The sequence below is a fragment of the Pyxicephalus adspersus genome, chromosome 7, assembly GCF_032062135.1.
Source record: "Pyxicephalus adspersus chromosome 7, UCB_Pads_2.0, whole genome shotgun sequence".
Classification (NCBI taxonomy): Eukaryota; Metazoa; Chordata; class Amphibia; order Anura; family Pyxicephalidae; genus Pyxicephalus; species Pyxicephalus adspersus.
This window is the reverse complement of record NC_092864.1, coordinates 14,227,003-14,247,733: the sequence shown is the minus strand read 5'-3', so window position 1 is coordinate 14,247,733 and position 20,731 is coordinate 14,227,003. Positions and strand designations below refer to the sequence as shown.

Here is a 20,731-nt window from a genome sequence, read left to right as displayed (position 1 = left end):
CCGCTGCCTCTACCGGGGCTGAAGCAGGAGGAGGGCGGTCAGGACACACAGGGGAAGGGGAAGAAGCCGTGCCGGGCCTGTGTGGATTTCCGGAGCTGGATGAAGGCGCAGAGGAGGCAGACTGCGGCCTCCCAGGTGAGGGGGAGGACGGGGAGATCAGCTGATTGTATTTATATTATATGACCTGCTCCGTACTATGCAGGGACATTCACCTCACCCGGTGTGCAATGAGAGACATTCATCCCTCACCCTGTCTGCATGGAGGTGTCCATCCAGGCCAGGTGTATGGAGGCTTCAACGATCTCCAGGGAACCATAAACCTTTCCTTACACTTTATAGAACAGGGATAGACCATAGGTGCCCAATCTGTGACTCTCCGCCACCTATTGTGAGGCCCTCCAGGGCGCCTGGAAAATGTAGTGCTTCTCTTAGGCTGGGTCTACACGGACGGTTTTAAAAACGCATGTATGCCTTCCTATAATGCTTTTATATGCGTTTTTTGCACTTTTAGTCTTAGTCTACACAGACATTTTCCCAGCATTTAACCGGAGGCTTTAAAAGCCCTTGTTTGCAATCCCCATGCATTCCAATAGGCTAATCTACTCCAGGACGTTTCCTTAAGGCACGTTTAAGAGCTAGCAACGTTTAAAAAAATTAGAATGCAGGGCTGGAAAACACCCAAAAACACCGGTAAACGCTTCCCTTGACTTGAGTGGGACGTTTTCCCATGTTTTTAGGCACTAAAAACATAAACGTGTTAAAAACACGGGAAAACGCGGCATAGGCATAAGGCAAGCTTTAAAACGCTCATAAAACTGTTAAAAAACGCAAATAAACGCAATAGGAACAATTACATGTGTTTTTAAAAACGCCCATGTAGACCCAGCCTTACAAAAAAAAAACCTTACAAAAAAACTTTTATATTAGCCTATGACGCGTTTTACAACGATTTTACATAAGCGTTTATAATAAAGTTTTACTTTTAACCCTTTCAGGGAATGAATACAGGGGTACATAAAATATGTGTAAAAAATAAGACGAGGCTTTAATGTTAAAGTATTTTATTTAATGTGTGTGTTTCGTGTAACTAAACTTTTTTTTTTTTGTTTTTTTGTGTTTTTTACAGGTTATCCCACAATGACAGGGTGATTCCCACAGCTGCATTCACAAAATGAGCACAGCTGTGGGACTTCTCCTGACAGTGAGGGATCCCTGGGCACTAGGGGTTAAATGAGGACAAGGTCCCCCTATTCACCTGTAGTGCTTTGTGATTGGCTGAGAAAAGGGAAACCCTGATGACAGCTCAAGTGTCATCAGGATTTCCCTTCCTCAGCCAATCAGGGAGCGGAGCAATCAGCAGAGCTCTGCTACGCTGACAGCTCCGTTCTCCTGATTACTCCTGCAGCCCTATAGGAGCTGTGACGTGTTCTGTATCCAAGAACACATATTGCAGTATGTACATGGGGTGCTGGTGGAAGCCCCATTTCTGTTCTGCTTGTGCACAGGATCAGGCATTGCATTATCAGTTGTTATTCCACAAATCGAAATAATCAGGCATCCAATCTCACACATGCACAGAATAAAATTGGGTGCTTATCAGGCATGAGTTAGGGCATCCTATGGGTGATAGGTCTGCTTTAAGGTAAGCATTCCTTTTCCTGAACACTAATGTAAGGGGTCTTCTTCGCACTAACCCCCCTCCCATAAATTTATTTGACCAGGGGTTCCCTAAGAATTTAACAAAGCGTTCCTCAGGGGTAAAAAGGTTGGGAAAGGCTGCTTTAGAGAAGCAAAACTCCAACTCAGCATCAAAGGGACCCTTGGTATTCTTTTTTTAAAACAGTGGCAGAGATGCCATCGATTGTGCTATGCAAATATTTATTTGTAATTTGTTTTGTGTTTTCATTTAAATGTATGGATTCCAAATAAATCTAATCCATAAATGTTTCTCTTTCAGGAAGCTGACATTGAGGAGAAGGAACGACCGGCAGAATGTCCATTGGACCGGGAGGAGCTTGGCCGAAGTACCTGGTCCTTCTTGCATACAATGGCTGCCTATTACCCAGATAATCCCAACACTAAGCAGCAGCAAGAAATGAAAAGCTTCATTAACCTATTTTCTAAATTCTATCCCTGCGAGGAATGTGCGGAGGACCTGAGAGAGAGGTTTGCTATTTCTGTTCATGAATCATTTTCACTGCGTACAACAGGACCATTTACAGAGAAATGCATAGGAAGTTTCTTGTGATACGTTAGTTGTGCATTACCTAAAAGTCCCGCACAGTAATATTAATACTGATTGTTGCAATGGCTGCAAAGCAGCAGGTTCTCTTTAATATGGGCCCTATTTCTCATACATGCTCTGTTACCCTTCACTCACCCGAGTTCTATTCAGTCACCACCGTTAAAGATACTTTTGATATGGAAAACCATGAGAGTCCCTTTGATGTGATGGTGATTGGCTGAAGAGCTGTCACCTGACAACAGGGAGAGGAACTTGGACCCTTCTTGGCAGTTACTCCTCTTGGAGCTAAATGAATCAGCTTGGGAGTATTTTGCCCTTGATGGGGCAGCTTAAAGGTCAACCAGTTACTTTGCCCCTTTCAAGGAAACCTGTTCTGAAACAGGCCAGGAGAAAATCATTCCTGACCTTAAACATTGACACACCACAATGCAGAATCTGATTTCAGTACATTGTAAGCCACTGACCTGGAACAATTCTGCAGCAGATGAAGTCAGACTAATGTTAGAACCCCTGACTGACACACTTGTTACCAGTTAGTGAGAGAGAAACTGAAAAGACAGCAGTGATATACTCAGCACATTTCCTTTAATTGAAATATGAAAAACAGGAATTTTTAAAAGATGAAAATGAATGCAGCTCTCTTTAATTATTACATCTTTAAATTGTATGTTTAATTTTAAGCAATGTACAGGTAGTCCCCAGGGCTAAGGATATCTGACATACAGACGTTTCCTAGATACAAACTGGGCTTCCCTGCTGTCTCGTGTGCAGGACAGAGGCTTGATGGGGGCACTTTGCATGACTTGCAGAAGAAATGTTTTGTTAAACACAGCTGAGATTATGGGTGATCTTAGTAACCTATCTCTTCTGCAAGTTCTTGTACCTCCTTAATGACCAGTGACAAAAATTCAGTGACAAATTCTGCAGTGGTTTCTTTTTGCATATCAAAGCACTGCTTGCTCCAGAAGTTAATGAATGTCTAGGCCCCATAAAGATTTTTTTTTTTGCTTTGTTTATGATTAACTCACAGTGAGGATTTTATACAGTAACTGACACCATGCTGCCTAATAATATGTTGCGACAAACATCTGTCCTAATTGCATTTATTAAAATAATGTACCTGTTCCAACGTACATACAAATTCAACTTAAGAACAAACCTACAGTCTCTATCTCGTATGTAACCCGGGGATTACCTGTAAATACCTAAATTTGTCTTGCAGTCAGCTTTTGTGCTGCATAGCAGAGTTCTGGCTAGGAGAGGAAGAAGCAGCAGCAGAAGAAGACGGTCAGTAGTTCTTTATTGTAGTGATGGAGAGATGACTTCATTAGTCTGCTGCTTCTCCTTTCACTGTCCAGCCATAATCTGGGGAAGGGACAAGACCTGTGTGATTTATAAATGAACCAGAAAAAGTTCAGGTCCTCCCTTGCCAGGCAGGGCTGTGCTGTATGCCAGAGCTGTGGGATGCAGAACTGGATGGACAGAAATAGATAGAATGACTCAGCTGTGAGATTTATAATTTTTGTTCATTTTTGTTTTTAGCCAAAGCAATGACCAATATGAATTTTCCATTTCCAGGTTAACTAGCACCCAGCCTGACACAAGCAGCAGACATAACCTATCACAATGGATGTGCATGCTTCATAATGACGTCAACAGGAAGCTGGGCAAGAATGAATTTGACTGTTCCAAGGTGGACGAGAGGTGGCGTGATGGCTGGAAGGACGGATCCTGCGATTGATTGGATATTTCTTTTTTAGAACTGCTTCTATCTGTTCTATAGACTCCCAGTTCATAGCCATAACTTATGTCTGCTTTACTGCCTCAGTGGCTTTTCTGCTATTTGAGAATGTACATTCTTCCATGCAGCTTTCCTAACAGCTTATTGACTAGTTTGATGCTTTTTTGGTCTTTTACAGGTGAGCAGTAATAATGATTTGTAGGTGATAATTCTTACAGCAGCAGAGCGTCCAACACTGACAGTAAATAAATGTGTAGGATAGTGAAACGTTTCCAAAAGGCAGCAACCTTCATGTTTTAAAGTGTTCCTGTTCAGGAAAAAAGACATCTATACCTCCTGAAAGCTTCAAATCAAAATGTACTGCCAATGTCGGGACTGCAGTAAGCATCATTTCTTCCTCATATAAAGCAATGGGTGCCGGTGTATTCTTCCTTATCAGTGGTGGCTGAACTTGTCTTCTGTGTCCTGGGTGTCACAATCAGATCTGAAACCCCTGCACCATTGTGACTTCATTGCTATACACTATTCAGTCTTTTTAAATAGAGACCTAAGGATTTGTGCACATCTGCTATCAGGGTTTTCTGTTTCCATGTTATTGGTAATAGGAGAAAGAATGGAGGAATGCAAAGGCTGCAGATTTGAAGGTTTGTGATTAGTTGCTGGCTGGACCAGAGCAGACTTTTATGTCCAATATTATTAATATTATTAATATCTTGTATTTATTTAGCTCCAGCATTCTCCATGGCTCTTTACAAAGTCTATAGTCATATCACCAACTTAAAATCTCATGTCCCTATTGCAGCCATATGTAATTAACACAGCCCAAAGTTGTGTTTCTCAATCAGGGTTTCTCCATAAATTGTTAGGGATTCCTTGAGCAATGTGGACCTCAGGTTAGTTTATGTGACACCAATCACTAAATGATCATTTTGGCTGACTGTAAGGGTTACATTCTTCTCAATAGCCGACAATGTATGAGAAATTCTTCCCACTGACCATCACACTAATGTACTGTAAGTCGTGGATATAAAAAATTATAGCAGGGGAAACCAAGAAATATGGACATTCAGGCCCTGATTTATGAAAGCTCTCCAAGGCTGGAGAGAATACACTTTCAGAAGTGAACTGGGTGATCCAGAAAACATGGAATAGATTTTTAAAAATCATTTGCTATTTGCTAGCAAATGTTTGGAATCCTTGAACAGATCCATTCCAGGTTTGCTGGATCACCCAGCTTCACTGATGAAAGTGTATTCTCTCCAGCCTTGGAGAGCTTTCCTAAATCAGGGTCTCAGTGTCAAGTAACCTATTCCCAGAATAATATGTCCCCCAATCAGTTCTTATAAAATACACCACCTTCTCCAAAGTGCCCCCCAAAACCCATAAAAGCAGACACAACACCTGCTTGTTATGATATTCCCTGTATTTCCCATCTGGTGGCTGATTGTATCCCAGGCCTCTGTATTGATGAGCAGTTTTTGCTCCCAGTCATCTTGGTAGGATTAAGTTTGGATTTTGGTGGAGATAGTGTTTGGATATGCCCCATGGATAGCCAACTAAAAGCCAATATAATTCTGCTTTCTCCATCCCACATGGCTCTGAATCCTTTGATATTACCATCAAACATTACATTTACATGTAAATAGTTTTGATTTGTATTCTACAAAATTGACTGGTCCTCTGATTTTTAAAAAAAAAACCTTGGACTGGTGTGTACATCAATACTGTCCGGTGATTGCATGTATTCTTATTATCGGCGACAATGGTTGCCTTCACTGGTCATATTTTTTTAAGTGATGCTCCACGAGTGCCTCTGCATCCATCAAATACCTACAGACCATAAACCTGTCTGGTTCCAAGTTTTGGACAACACTGGCTTGTTTTTAAGCTTCCTGGACTGTAAACCTTATTATGGCTTGATAAGCCATTGACCTGGAACATGTATACATATTTCAGGTGTTGACATACCTGATGCACAGCCCTGTCTGGGCCAATTGCCTATGAGTGAGTATTAGAAAATCCACCTTCAAAGAAAGCTTAATGTTGCTGGATCTAATTCTTCATATCAGACCGGTTACCTCTTTAAGCCTTTTATTGCTTTTTGTGATAGGAACTTTTTATACTACCCTCATGTGTAAGCTGTGCTGCAAATAATTTAGGGGAGTGAATGGACACAGGCATGGTCCAGTTGATCAGATTCTGAGCTGCTATTGGCTGGTCTTCCATTGCTGGAAAAGGGAGGAATATTGTAACTGGTTGTGTTTTATTTAGGATTCATCCCACGATATTAACATGAGCAAATGAATTTAGTTTAGGCATCTCCTGCATACTTTTATTGGTGTGAAGGCCAACCAATGTCCTTAAAACTCTTATACCTTGGGTGCTTTTTAGCAGTTTGAAGGCCATCCTATGTCCCACCATCTTTTTTACCTTAGGTACCTTTTAGTGGTGTGAAGGACAATCTGTGTCCTACCAACTTTTAGATCTTGTGTACGTTTATTGGTGTGAAGGCCAATGTCCTACCAACTCCTAGATCTTGTTTACGTTTTTTGGTGTGAACGACATTCTATATCCCTCCATCTCATGTACCTTGGGTGTACTTTTTAATGGTGTGTAGGCTAACCAATGTCCTACCACTTTTTAAACCTTGGATAAGTTTAAGAATGGCCTTCAAACCACTATGTCCCACTCACTGCCTTTTATAGATTGTATACTTTTAGTGAGGTGAAGGCCACCCTATGTTCCACAACCTCTTACACTGTTGGGTACTTTTTAGTAGTGTGAAGGCCATCCTATGTTCCACCATCTCTTCAAACTTGGGTACTTCATAATAGCGTGAAGGCTATTCTAAGTCCCACCACCTCTTATACCTCATATACTTTTAGTGGGGTGAGGGCCAACCTGTATCACACAACCTTTTACACCTTGGGTACTTTTTTAGTAGTGTGAAGGCCACCCTATGTTCCACCATCTCTTTTACTTTGGGTACTTTATAATAAAGCGCAGGCCATTCAATGTCCCACCACCTCTTATACATTGTATACCTACTCGTTGTGGGAAGGCCATCTTCTGCAGAAGCTGAAAAGCACAAACCAACCTGAGATGCTACAGTATCCTGAGGGGTTGAAGCTTTAAGAGTAGAGTATCCCAAGTTTTTCAGAGCCCTATGGCATTTGTAGGCCTCTAAAGGGACGTACAGGCACCTTAAATACCAGAACCTAGGGAGAGCAGTAAATGCCTTGGTGTTTTTGGTAATAAAATGACATAGAAGAGCCTAACTGGGCTAGGCAAAGGTTTTGGCCTTGAGAGAACTGGAGTTAAGGGTTCCAGGTAGACCCCACAGAGACATTGGATTTGATCTTGAAGACCATCACAGGTTTTAGAAGTTTGGCGGCAGTATAACACCTATGTTACCTTAGATCTCTTCATCCAAGAAAGATTCACATTCAACCAGTGTTCATTTATATCATCAAGCTGCTAGAGAATTATATCTTATGTAGGTTGTGTTTTTTATCTCATTGTTTTATTATTTAATGTTACCAACAAAATAATGTTATTGGATCCAGGGATTATAAATTCTCTTTTTGGTGTATTCTGTAAATGAGTAACTTTTGTACTTGCTTTGTAGTATGGTGCTGTGATTCTATCAATATGATGATTATTTATATTTCCTCCAGAGCAGAGATGGTGGCCGTTGTGTATAAAAGTGTTTGCAAAAAGAACTCTTTGTTAATATTGACAGAAAATCTTTGTGTGTTCTAATTTCAGCAGTTGCCACCCTGACACAGCTAAAATAGACCGTTTGTTTTACCTGTGTGCCCATTTTATTAATTGGTCTATTTATTATAGAGATTTGTAGATTGGCCACTAGAGGCGCTGTTCATTGTCTACTGGTACTTCCTATCTAATAACTGCTGAGATATCAACCATATAGGGAGTGCATTGGTTTTATTATTTCGACCAACCCAGAAGATGCCCCTACATGTGGTCATTTCAGTGAATTTCAAGAATTACAAGAAACACCGGGAATTAAGCAATCTACCACATATTAGTTCACCCAGCAGAATATAATTACAACTGTGCAGTATATTGACACTTTAAATATTTTTTTGTAGAGTGATAGAACATAAAAGGAATCCAAGGTAAAAAAACATCAGCAATATCAACTGGATTTAGGTGACACTTTTCATCAGGACCGGGCTGTCCCAGGACTGTTGCTTATATGGCCCCATAAACCCCTAAAGACAGCAGTTTGGAGGCCTGAGGATTGTCTCCAATATCTTATTGTAACTATGAGCAAGTAAGACTTTAAAATCTGCACAAGTGTCATTGCAGTAAAATGTCATCCCACCAATAGGCCATTTCTTGTGCAAATCAATTGTTATCTGCAAAAAAAAAATTGTTTTTTTAAATGTTGCATCATCTGAAATAACATGTTAGAAAAATGAATGAAAACCAAAACTATTTGTAATGATATATTTAAAAAGTATATAATGGTGCTGCCCAGTTTCTGCAGCACAGTGGCAGGGAAGGAGAACCTAAGTGTGCATTGGCATCGGTACCCAACGAACCTTGGACTACATTCAGCCTCCAGAATTACCCCATTAGGGGGCTTACCCCAAGTGAAGATCCACTGCTTACATCCTTACAACTGTTGGAAATGTGAGATTAATAAAGGTGGCTTAGGTGTGTGGCCAGCGTGACTCTGCTCTAGATTTAATGCATTTACATTCCTAATTTATTGAACCTTCTCTGATTTTTGTACAGTGATCTCATCTGAAAATGATTTATTTTGTTGAAATGTTTAATAGTTAATCAGAGTGACCTTTATATTGTATACAATTTGATATGAATAAAGTATCAAGAAAGTGGTTTTCTGTCTGTTAATTGGGAATCAACTGTGACCATTAGCACACATGTTGCCATAAATTTGCTTATAAGAGTCTGATTAGTTTCAAAGTTCCCTCTGCCTCATCTTATGTGGTGCTTTGAGCTGAAATTCAGTTTATAAAAATTAGTTTATTACTGAAATTACAGCTTTTGTTAGAATTTTCACCTTTAAATTGAACTGGAGCTATGCAATTCTTTCTTTCTGCCACTAGATGACCTCATTCTGTTGGGCTGAATGATGGTCAGGGTCAAACAACCCCTTTCTCCAAACCTGGGCTGTCATAGACACACCCCATCATGCAGCAGGGCTCAGAGTATTAGTATGTCATTACCTGAAAGCTATTTGCACAGAAGTAAGGAGCCTCTGTTGACTCCAACTGTGACAAAAGCAGGGAACAGAATTTGGACAGCCCCAGAATGTTGGGTTTGCAAGAATGTTTCTCTACCAAGGCCCCAGTACTTCACCATCCAGCATTTGGAAACGTGACAAATATTGAAACCATGTTTTTTGGGATTTCATGCAGGAAGTGGTCCATTCCAATAATGCAATTACAGCATAGCCTATAATTTGCCATGGCATTGACCTGATTCATCGAGCTGTGAAATGTGATCTTAACATTATTATTGCATGTGCTAATAATATTTAATTTATTAACTACTTAGGTCCTATGTACTGTTTAAAGCCACAAAGGTTTTTTTTTAATACAGCGTCTGGTCTTGGTTGCTGCAGTAGTGTTCAATACTGGAACATAAAAAAAAGCACCCTCTAGTAGAATGGTTACTGTTTTGTTATTTAATCGAGGAGATCCTTAAAATAAAGGAAATCGCTACTTTTGCCTTTTTTTTATATGTATTTGTTATGTTATAAATCCCCCTTATTATCTATTTTTTGATGTTTAATTTACTTATTTTTGCATGTACAAGAATTTATATGGGAGTTGAGATCCTTTCCCCTATACTATTGTACTTAGCTAGAAAGATATAGGTATTTTTTCACGTTGTTTTACATTTAATGTTATGTTCTTGCTAATGTGTTGACCCCTCCTCTCTTTTGTATCCCACCCCCCCCAAAAAATATATATTTTTTACACTGTTTTTGCATACCATAATCTGAAAAAAATAAAAAAACCTTTAAAAAAAAAAGATGGCAGCCATTGCATCATCATGACAGCCAGGCATATAGCATATAGGAGCCTGGCAATTGCTACCTACATACAGTACCTTTACAAGTGCAGGTTTTAGTCTTTTACACAGTAACAGTTTTTAGTACATCCTAATGGATAGCAGTGCACATTCTACCTTACCAAGCTGCTGTAGGTAGCATTGATCTTTTGAAAAGAACTCCTTTGCAATAATTACAACTACACTGTGTGCAGCCTGAGAAGCTGTGATCTGTGACATGAAGGCGAGCCTGCCCCAGAGCAAGTCAAGCTGGCCGCTTTCCTTCCGCTGTGCTGTCAGCTCTCCATCAGTGCTGTTCTCATACCTGCTGTGTCACCTGGGGCCTTCTTCATGCCAGCCGAAACCTTCCATGGATGGGCTGTCATTCCACACGGGGCTGTATATTGCTCTGATTGTCACTTTGTTTTATGAATATCATGTCTGTAAAAGAAAAAAAACTGCTTTTTGTTCCATTATCCAGGGCCAATTTTCAGGTAGGGCAATTGCCATGGCCTCCAACTTCTCCACAGCCCCCGTTTATAGGAGGGCACGGGTCCAAGGAGCTTGACTGCTTCTGTGCATTTGGGGCCCTCACTTCTTTTTTGCCTTGGGCCACTTCTCTCTAACACTCTCCCTACCATTATTCTTTGAAGGGAGAGCCCCTACTTACCTGTTCATGATCCATAGCGTCATTCAGGGTCACTAGTTGACCCACATCCTCCTTGCATCCCAATCTGTATGTGCATATGCAGTAGGTTTCCTATTCATTACTATGGGAACTCTCAAAGGCCAGTACTAACAGTAAGCTTTATTATTTTTATTTATTATTATTATTATTAATAATAATAATAATAATAATAATAAACAGGATTTATTTAGCACCGCATATTACACAGTTCTGTACAATAAATAGGGGTTGCAAATTACAGACAAATAGAGTCAGTGACACAGGAGGAAAGGACCCTTCCCCAAACAGCTGACAAGCTGTAGATCCAAAACCATAATGGAACAATATTTAGTTTGTGCATCACAAATGCTTGCTGTAGTTTTTGCTTTTTTCCTATCCCCATGTTGCCGATCACCTGCAAGGTCTTGTAGACCCCTCCTGTCTACATGCACTTACAGATAGTAACAACAATGCACCAAATCTGGCAAATGTTTTTTGGCCCCGCTGCTTTTAGCCATAGTGGGGTGCATGTGATAAGAGTGACAACTTGGGAGCATGATCTGGAGCTAGTTGTCACCCAGTAACAGGAAATCCCTGAAGGATAACTACGTTTTTTGGTATTTTGGCTGATCAGCTTAAACCTATAGCTGGCCAGAATACCCAACCTGTATATTTGTTCCAGGCCAGTGACTTGAAAATAAAGCCATAGAATCATTACGGCCAGGTAATTTAAGCTCGGCTCAGTACAGACTCCCATTACAGCAGCATCACATAAATACTGGAGAATCTTTACTGATCTGTAACAATAACCTTTCTCAGAAGGAACACAAATGTCACTTTCATGGACCAATGAATGCTGCAGATGATACCTGGATGTGTTGCTGATGTGGAAGGATCACCTTTACCAGTGTGCTCTGCCAAGAAAAAACAAAATGATCCCTTTTATGTGCAAGGTGTGTAATGCAAGTCATCGAAAATATGAGCAAAAAGCAGGTGATTGAGGAAAGAGATTATTATAATTATCATTAATGAACAGGATTTATATAGCACCAACATATTACACAGCGCTGTACTAGGCAAATATAAACAATTCTAAGTGGGAACAAAAGCTGATGAAGTACAGATAGGATTAACAGTTTGCTAACAGCGATTAGTTGCTGCAATAAATTGCAAGCATCAGGGATTACCAGCATTGCAATCTGACATAAAAAGCAGTATTGTTATTGAAGGATGACCTAGTGCTGCATCGCTATATTGGCAAGTGCTGCTGCAAAGTGCGGTCCTTCATGGAGTTGTAGCTAAGCCATAGGGGTGAATGCAGACAATTGTTGCTGATAATAAATTCTGCACAATCGCTAAGTCGCTGATTCCATAATTGTGACTTAATGAGAGTCATTTCAGTAAAAACAGAATCAATGTGAATTAATTGCCCATCTGACGTGGTTACAGCAAAGATTGTCATACACATAAATGCCAGAAAATGCATTAATACACAATATTAAAGGAAATCTGTGTTTGCCTTGCATTATGGATGTGTCACACAGCCATGGTGGCTCAGAATTTAGTAATCTGGCCTTTGCAGCGCTGGGTCCCAGGTTCAAATCTTGGCTAGGACACTATCTGCATGGAGTTTGTAGGTGATCATGTGGGTTTCCTCCCATACAGGTTGGGTGTTCTGGCTGTAATGACATATGACTATGGTAGGGATATTGGATTGTGGGGCCTGCTAGGAACATAACATAACTATGGACTTTTGTACAGCGCGGCGTAATATGTTGCCACTATATAAATACAAGATAATAACAATCTTTTTGGCTATCTGTAAGGGTGACATTCTTCCCAATGGGCTGTAATGTAAAAGAAATTCTTCCCACTGACCACCACACTAATATACTGTGAGCTGTGGATATAGGAATTATAGAAGGGACCCCCTAATTACCTGTAAAATATTTTAAGGGTCCCCCCATAATAAAAATGTTGAGGAAGGATGACCCAAATTTGTGTATACTTCCCTATGGTCCAGTAGTCCCCGGTCAGCCCCCATTTGTGCACCATTATCCTGTACTGCTCCTTGGAACCCATTATTACTCTTTGCGCTACTTATTAAATAATCATGGTTTGTTGCTGAGAGATTAGGAGAGGTGTTTGAATATTATAGGTAGTGGTGAAGTTTCCTCTGGGCAGGGCACAGTTTTTGACTACTTCTGCTTTCACGTTTGTTGACACATAGATCTTGGGTATTATAATTATCAGATGAACAGCAGGTTTCTTATGCAAGACCAGCTTTTCTGCTTTTATATGCTGTGGTTGGTATATTTGCAATTAATACATGAAGATATAATTATATTCTGGCATAACATTCAATAAAAACATATTGCCCAACATGTCATTGCCTAAAAAACGATTTATTTATAAAAAAAACATAATCTTATGTATTTCACAATATAGTTGGTGCTGGTAGCAGCCAATGTACATAGCTGGGTCATATCTCATATATCAGAAAGAGCTGTATGTGTGAGCAGGGAAGAATTTGTGACTTATTCTGCAAGTTCTTTTTAAAGCCAAAGCAATAATTTAATATAATCACATATTTATTTCTATTACCCATTGGGGGAATTTTCCTTTTCTTCTTGACCATATAAAAGATATTGCTGTGATAGGAAATACCAGCAATGGGGACAAAAATAGCAGTTAAATGCTCCCAGTTTTTTCATCCTTAAAGCTCAACCCCTGTATACATTTTTATGTTTCTAAAGTAGTTCTTTAGTAGGTTACTAAAATGCCACTCAAGCTGTAATGCTCAAATCCCCTCTTCTGCAATACCTCTTCTTTACCGCAAGATGTCCTTTGTAGTTGAATGACACCCAGAGGAGATACTGTAGGTGCAGGGAGTCATGGCCCCGCCTCCTCAAGGAACATCAACACATTAGTTTGCATTCATTTTAATGCTGATCATGCATCTATGGTGACCACCCAACGGTAGAGAAGTTCCGAAGAGAACCCTCGCATCATTGGTCTAAAGACATCTGACAAAGGTGAAAATAAAGTGAACAAAAGAAAGCCTTGGTGCATGGGGAAGTACTGAAATTGAATATGTCATGATTTAGTCTGATGATTCTCACTCAATATGAGTGGTCGGGTATGAATCTGACATGTGTACAGTGGTCGTTCTATGCCGTCCACGGGTCCGTCTGGACAGATGCATGAAGTGACCGCTATACAAGTCAATGGAGAAGAGAACAGTGGGGTGCTGCTTGCTCGTTTTCCCCCGTATAAAGAACAGAACATACGTACAGTGCTTGTTTGTTCATTTGGTCATGAATGATCATTTCAAGCAACAAAAATTGAAGGTTTGTAAGCTGCCTTAAGCTGCGTACACACGTGCTATTTTTGTCGTTGGAAAGGATCTTTCACGATCCTTTCCAACGACAAGGGACTGCACGATGCATGAACGATGCTGTACATACAACACCATTCTGCTCTATCGAGAGGGGAGGGGAAGAGCGGCAGAGCGGCACCCTGCTGCGCGCTCTCCCCCTTCCCTTTCATTAGGATCGGTCGTCGTCCATCGTCCGTGGATCCGGCAGGACGGTCGTTCGGACGATGGACGACACCGACTGTAGACACGGCAGATTTTCGCCCGATATTTGGCCGATGCCGATTATCGGGCGATAAAAATCTGCCGTGTGTACGTAGCTTTAGTCTTATACTACTAAAATCAGATTTCTGTTTTACCACTTTGCAGAGTTGGGCTTTAATATAAACCGAGACTGCCATCCCCCTGTAAAGTGTAAAGGGGAGGCATTCCTCCCTTCTGCACAAAGATCCCACAGACATAAAGAGGAACACACAACCAACAGCCAAAGAAAGGAACTTCTGTCTTTTTGCTGATTTTGGAAACCCCCTTCAAATTGTTCAACAGAAAACAAAGCCAAAAAGAGAACTGGCCTGCTTGTATGTGAAACCGATGAAAATAAAACAGTGATATAAAATGGAAACGTAAAAGTAGACACAACAAGGGGGAGTAAAACCAGCCCATACCATCTCACAATTTTTCATGTTGGAAGTTGTTGAAGGCTTAATAGTTTTTTTTATGTCATTTGTCCTAGATTAAAGATGATTAGGATCAGCGCCACCCATGGCATCTGATTAGGGGTAAGGTTTGCCGGTTATGGGGTAATCCTGGGGCTCATAAATAGCAAGTTTTGGGATTCAAACATTTTGAACACTTTTCCGGAACTGTACCAAAATTAGGGAACAGCCCATGTGCAATGAATGGCATTTACCATTGGTTAGGTGAATAATAAAAGGCAATATTCTGAAAGAATGCTTATAATTATATGATATTTTTATATCACATTATTATATATATTTTTATATTATTATAAAAGGGTAATTTTACAGCAGACATATTGTCCATGTGTTGTCATTAGAATTCTGTATGAAAAGAAATACAGCACCATATTGTGTTTTTAATTTTGCCATTGGTACACATCCCCCTCATATTAGTCCTTGGTTTTTCCATTATCTTTTTAGTTGTACATATGGCCTGTTTAAATTTATGGCCAATTACATTTTTCCTGGAGATAAGCTGGTTTACAATGATGAGCCAAGACTTCTGAATTAGCAGCATTGTTGTCTCTCCATTCTTGTTTTTTTGCCATTCATGCTTCTTCCGTTGGAATTAAAGTCTATTGGATGCACAATCAGATCTGTTTTGGCTGAAGTGGAGCTTTAAAGGGTTTTCGGGGTAAATTTTGGATGTTGGGGAGGGTGGTTTGTTATACATACATAAAATTTATGTCCCTGGAAACAATCTTCCATGATGGTTTCCAGTGAGTACACAGCCCCATTCTGTTCTATAGAGGGAATCATGGCGGGAGCATGAGCGAATGGCACGTCGCTGCGATCTCCTCCATTGACTTGCATAGTGGTCATTCCTAATTGTCATCCATGGATCTCCTGTGAAGCATCGGACGGCCGCTGTACGCATGTCAGATTCCCACCCGAGACTAGCACAACTGTTCATCTTGGGTGATGATTATCTGATGTGGCCTTGGAGTTTAAGACATATCACAACCCAGGTAGGGAATCTTTGAATTTCAACCAGTTTCCCTGGCAAAACATACAGCGCCATCATTTTGCCACCAAAAACTAATGTACAGTATAACAAAAGGTTCTTTTAAAAAGTTTATGCTGTCTTTGTAGCCATAGATCACGGCTATTACAAATCCTTTTTTTTCCCATGTGCTTCCATTGAATGATAACCACATCTACAGTCTTAAGCTAGATTTTAGAGTCTTATATGTGATTTACACCTTTTTATTTATTGCCCACTCATAATCTAGCACATCGTAAATTACTCTGCATGGCAAGGCTTTGACAAATGCTAATGTGTACATCTGTGTCTCAGAGCACACACTAATCATAATTTAGCTCTGAACCATTAATAAGCACTAAGACGTCATGTTCATTGATCTCCCGGGGAGACGGCGCTCTAAACGACAGAGGATCTCCGGAAAGTCTTCTCATGGCCAGAGAGGTGAGTCACGGGCGTTTGATGAAGATAAACTCAGCTCCTGGGTAATGCTGTTATGCATTATTCTCCAAAGTTCCTCTGGCTGCTATATCACAGAGTTCTAATGTCGTTGTGACATAAAGCAGATGCTTCTGGTGCTTCCTTCAATATGTCTGGCTAATCATCTCCAGTCAGTCCATCCCTCTTATGTCTGGAGACATTTTGTCTTTGTACAAACAGTAAGCCTTAGGGTGAACTTAGACATTGAAGGCAAGGGAGTAATGCCAAATGATACCCGGGTACGTCCATATGAACATTTGGCTCCGGTTGGTACATGGGATGCCATTCAAGAAGAGGGCAATGGAAGGAGATGCTGTAGGCTCTTCTTATGTTAAGATGGAGCATGGAAGTGATTGGGGTAAATTTCCTAATCTGACAAATCAACAATGGTTGGCAGGTTGGCGTATATGTGAGATGCTGTAGGTTCGTCTTCTGTTTGGATGGAGCAGGGAAGTGATTGAGGTGAATTTCCTACGTTGACACATCAACAATGGTTGGGAGGTTGGCGTCCATTGGTTTCTATGTGAGATGCCGTAGGTTCTTCTTTTGTTAGGATGGAACATGAAAGTGATGGAATTGAATTTCCTACCTTGACACATACACTGGTTGGGAGGTTGGCAGCCATTGGCTAACCTTTTTCTAACACCTAACACTTTGCACTAAACATTTACATATTGTCAAAAATGTTGACAACTGACCATCACACCTATATGAGTTTTTTTGGTTATACCATTTCACAACTGAGCACTATTTCCATTTATGTGGTTATAACAGCCTTCACTCTTCCAAGAAGGTTTTACAGATGATTTTGGAAGGTGTCTAAGGGAATTCTGCCCATTCAGCCAAAATAGTATTATTAAAAAGGAACTATACTACTAAATACTATGTAACAAAAACACACTTACCTTGTATCCCAAACTGATCACTCCAGGGGGGTCTGGGATCTGGTCCTGCTTCGTCCCGACATTCGTCCCAGAGCCGGGGCTCTGGGCGCCGCCATCTTGTCTTCTCTTCCTGGTTCTTAATCCTACGCCACCCGACCCAGGCGCGAGATCGGGTGTTGTGAGATCGGCAAATCTTTCTCTTTGAGCAAAAAGTTTCCTTCGGCTCGGGCATGCGTAGAAGGAGTGCCCAAGAGCCTCTGCGGATGCCTCATGTAGGTATCCTAGGAGGCTTTGTGCTCCCATTCAATCTCGACCGCCGAGAATTAGGGGGCGGTGCTGCACCTTTTTTTTTTTTTTTTTTTTTTTTTTTTTAAAAAGGCTGTTGCACCTTTTTTTTTACCCTACATAAAGGGTTCTCTACCCTTTTATGTAAAGTGAAAATTCTGAGTATACGTACACTTTAAGGTCAGGTTCTGATGTTGGATGAGAAGCCCTAGAAAGCCATCAGCTTTCCCACTCATCTCAAAGGTGTCCAAAAAGGCTGAGGTCAGGGTTTGGTGTAGGCCACTCAGGTTTCTCCACATCAGATGGCTTTGTACACAGGAACACAGTCATGTTGAACCACAAACAGGGTTTCCCCAATCTGTTTTGTAGGGGTATCATTAATTTTATTTATATACCCCCATGAACAAGAGCCCAGAGCTCATCAGCTCAGGTGCTGATTCTCACCATCACAAGGTGCACCAAGAACTAACATGATGGAATGTTTAATAGAAGAACAACCCAATTATTTTTTAATGTTCATGTTTTTTTCTGATTGTTACCATCCTAGGCAGCACAGTGACTCAGGGGTTAGCACTAAATCCTTTGCAGCGCTAGGTTCCAGGTTTGATTCCCAGCCAGGGCGCTATCTGCATGGAGTTTGCAGGTTCTCCCCGTGTCTGGGTACTCTGGTATCCTCCCACATTCCAAAAAAACACATGCAGTGAGGTTAATTGGCTTCCCCTAAAAAATGACCTTGGACTACATTGATGACATATGACTATGGTAGGGACATTAGATTGTGAGCTCCTTTGAGGGACAGCTAGTGACACGACTATTGACTTTGTACAACGCTGCATATGATAGTGCTATATAAATACTGTGTAATAATATTAATAGGTGCAAATACTTTGCAAAAAAAGGTCTAATGGTTCCATTGGACATATGATGGGGATGTGGCAAGGGCATGTCTTGCCTAAATCGATTGCCTATAATATAGCCCACATTTCCTGTTTCAGAAGGTTGGAGTTATGTCAGTGGCACCAGATGAACTTTACCTAAGTAGTTGTATAATTTATTATGCATTGCTGTAGGAGGAAAACCTTTCTAAAGATAATTTCTCAAGTGAAAGCTCCTTCATATCTTCTGAAAGCTTTCGGTCTATAGTACCTATTGGCAATAACAGTCCTTTTGAAAGTTTTGCTGACACTACTAAAATTTTAGAGTGAATGAATCCCAATTTTATATAGGTTTCAACATGTAATGTAATATCAGAAATTGCTTTCAGTATTTTTAAATCTGCACTAATACTCAGTGATTCTGACATATTTGTTCCTGTTATAAGGTGACAACCCTCTGTCCCAAAAGAACTCATTGCTTTGTTTTAGGTTTGTGAGGGACCACAGACCTATAACTATTAATTTTATGTGTCTTTAGTTAGGATATTTCATAGACCTAAGCAGCCATATCTCCAACATGTGATAATCTTGCATAACCACTGAATTTTTTAAGAAACTAAAACTCATATGTGTTAAATAAAAAGGGAAATGAGTTCTAAAAGGAACACAGTGCATTGTGGAGATGATTAATGAAACTATAGCAGATAGGAGCAGAAAGAACTAGTATACAGGGTGGCACAAGGAACATTAAAATACATTTATAGCCAAAAAATATAAATAGCCTATTGGGAAATTTATTTGAAAATCACCTCCAAAGTAAGGGGAATTCTCATCTTAGTTGTCACCAGAACATCTGTCCTTGCATGATTTACATTCCCTTTCTATAACAGTGATGATACTCAACGCAAACAATGGAGTGAATCTTCTCAGCTGGAACCTTTTACAGTAATAATTAACTAGTCAGAATGTCTAACCCTCTCCAAGTAAAACAAATGCTCTTTAAAACAGTATTCAGCTGATGATTGGCTGCTTATGGTGCTCTGTGGGTGCTCCTTGCAGAAAAACTGTTACAGTAATGCCATGCATGCATGCTACATTTTAATGGAATCCTTGGAGCTTCCAGTAGTGCACATTCAAGCATAGGAGCAAGCATGCATCCAGTAAAATCAAGATAGTTAAAGGGGAACTAAACTGAAAAGTGCCTAAAAGAAAAAAAATTGACTTACCTTACGCAGCTCAGTTGATCAATCCGGAGGTGTCTTCCATTGGGTCCTGTGTCGTCCCGGCATTCGTCTCCAAGCCGATGCGCCGGGCGGCACCATCTTCGCCTCTTCTTCCTATGTCACCTGACCCAGGAGCCAGATCAGGTAACGTAGGTTGAAAAAAAACTTGCCGATCTCATTGCACATGCGTGATTGGCAAATTTTTCACTTTTCACCAAAAGGTTCCTTCTGCGCATGCCTGAGATGCTCGGGCAAGAACAGAAGGAGCACCCAAGATTGTCTAGGTGTTGCACTTAAAAAAAAACCTACACAAACAGAATTTTATGTTACATAAAAGGGTTGTCTACCCTTTTAGGCAAAGTGAAATTTCTGAGTTTAGGTACGCCTTAATATGCATGTGCTGGTTCCTGGTTAATAACCCGGAAAACAGAGAAGCATAAATAAGCATGCCAGCCCTAGAATATACACAAGTCCGCAATGGAAGCTCCCATATTTCCATCATGACAACCTTCCTTTAAATAAACCGCAGTCTTATTATTATTATTATTATTATTATTAAACAGGATTTATATAGCGCCAACATATTACGCAGCGCTGTACATTATTCAGCATATGTTAAGGCTGACCGCACCTCTTCATTTTCATTTGCATTTGGTGTACTGCGCAGACCATTGCTGGTATTTTTGATCCAATCCAATTTGAAACCTATTTTTTAAATATATTTTTATGTACGAAAACATTGAATAATAAAACGTTAAAAAAATTTTGCGTGTTTTTCAAATTTTTTTCATCCTTCTTGATTGAGTTAACATTAAGAAAAAGGAAAGCGATTGAAATGAAAATGAATAATTTGAAGAAATAAATAATTTTTTGGCATAGATAAAAAGCAATATTGCACAGCGATATCAGATCGATGGGACCACCGTGGTCCTTATTAAGAAGAAGCATCCCCAATGTTGCTTTGTGTTCTGTATTCTGTTATCCTTGGAGGAAATGCCTTACCTTAACCCTACCTTCCAGAGGGAGAGAAGGGAGGGCAGAGGAAGCATCAGAAGGAGAGGAGGGAGGGTGTGAAGAAGCAGAGATAAGGAGAGGGGAACTGTGAAGGATGATAAGGAAGAAGCAGAGGAGGGGAGAGGAGAGGGAGAGAAGGACTGGAGCTGAGGGAGGAGCAGAATGAGA

The 20,731-nt window shown here is 40.4% G+C and overlaps 1 protein-coding gene across 1 annotated transcript; it reads left to right on the top strand.

The window, feature by feature from the left end:
• GFER (growth factor, augmenter of liver regeneration) lies at nucleotides 1-8,857 on the top strand (the record flags this gene model as incomplete). Its single annotated transcript, XM_072417536.1, is given in 3 exon segments — nucleotides 1-135; nucleotides 1,958-2,166; nucleotides 3,824-8,857. Coding segments are annotated over 3 exon segments (507 nt in total), but the record flags the coding sequence as incomplete, so codon positions are not given.
• Between the last annotated feature and the right edge of the window lie 11,874 nt (nucleotides 8,858-20,731).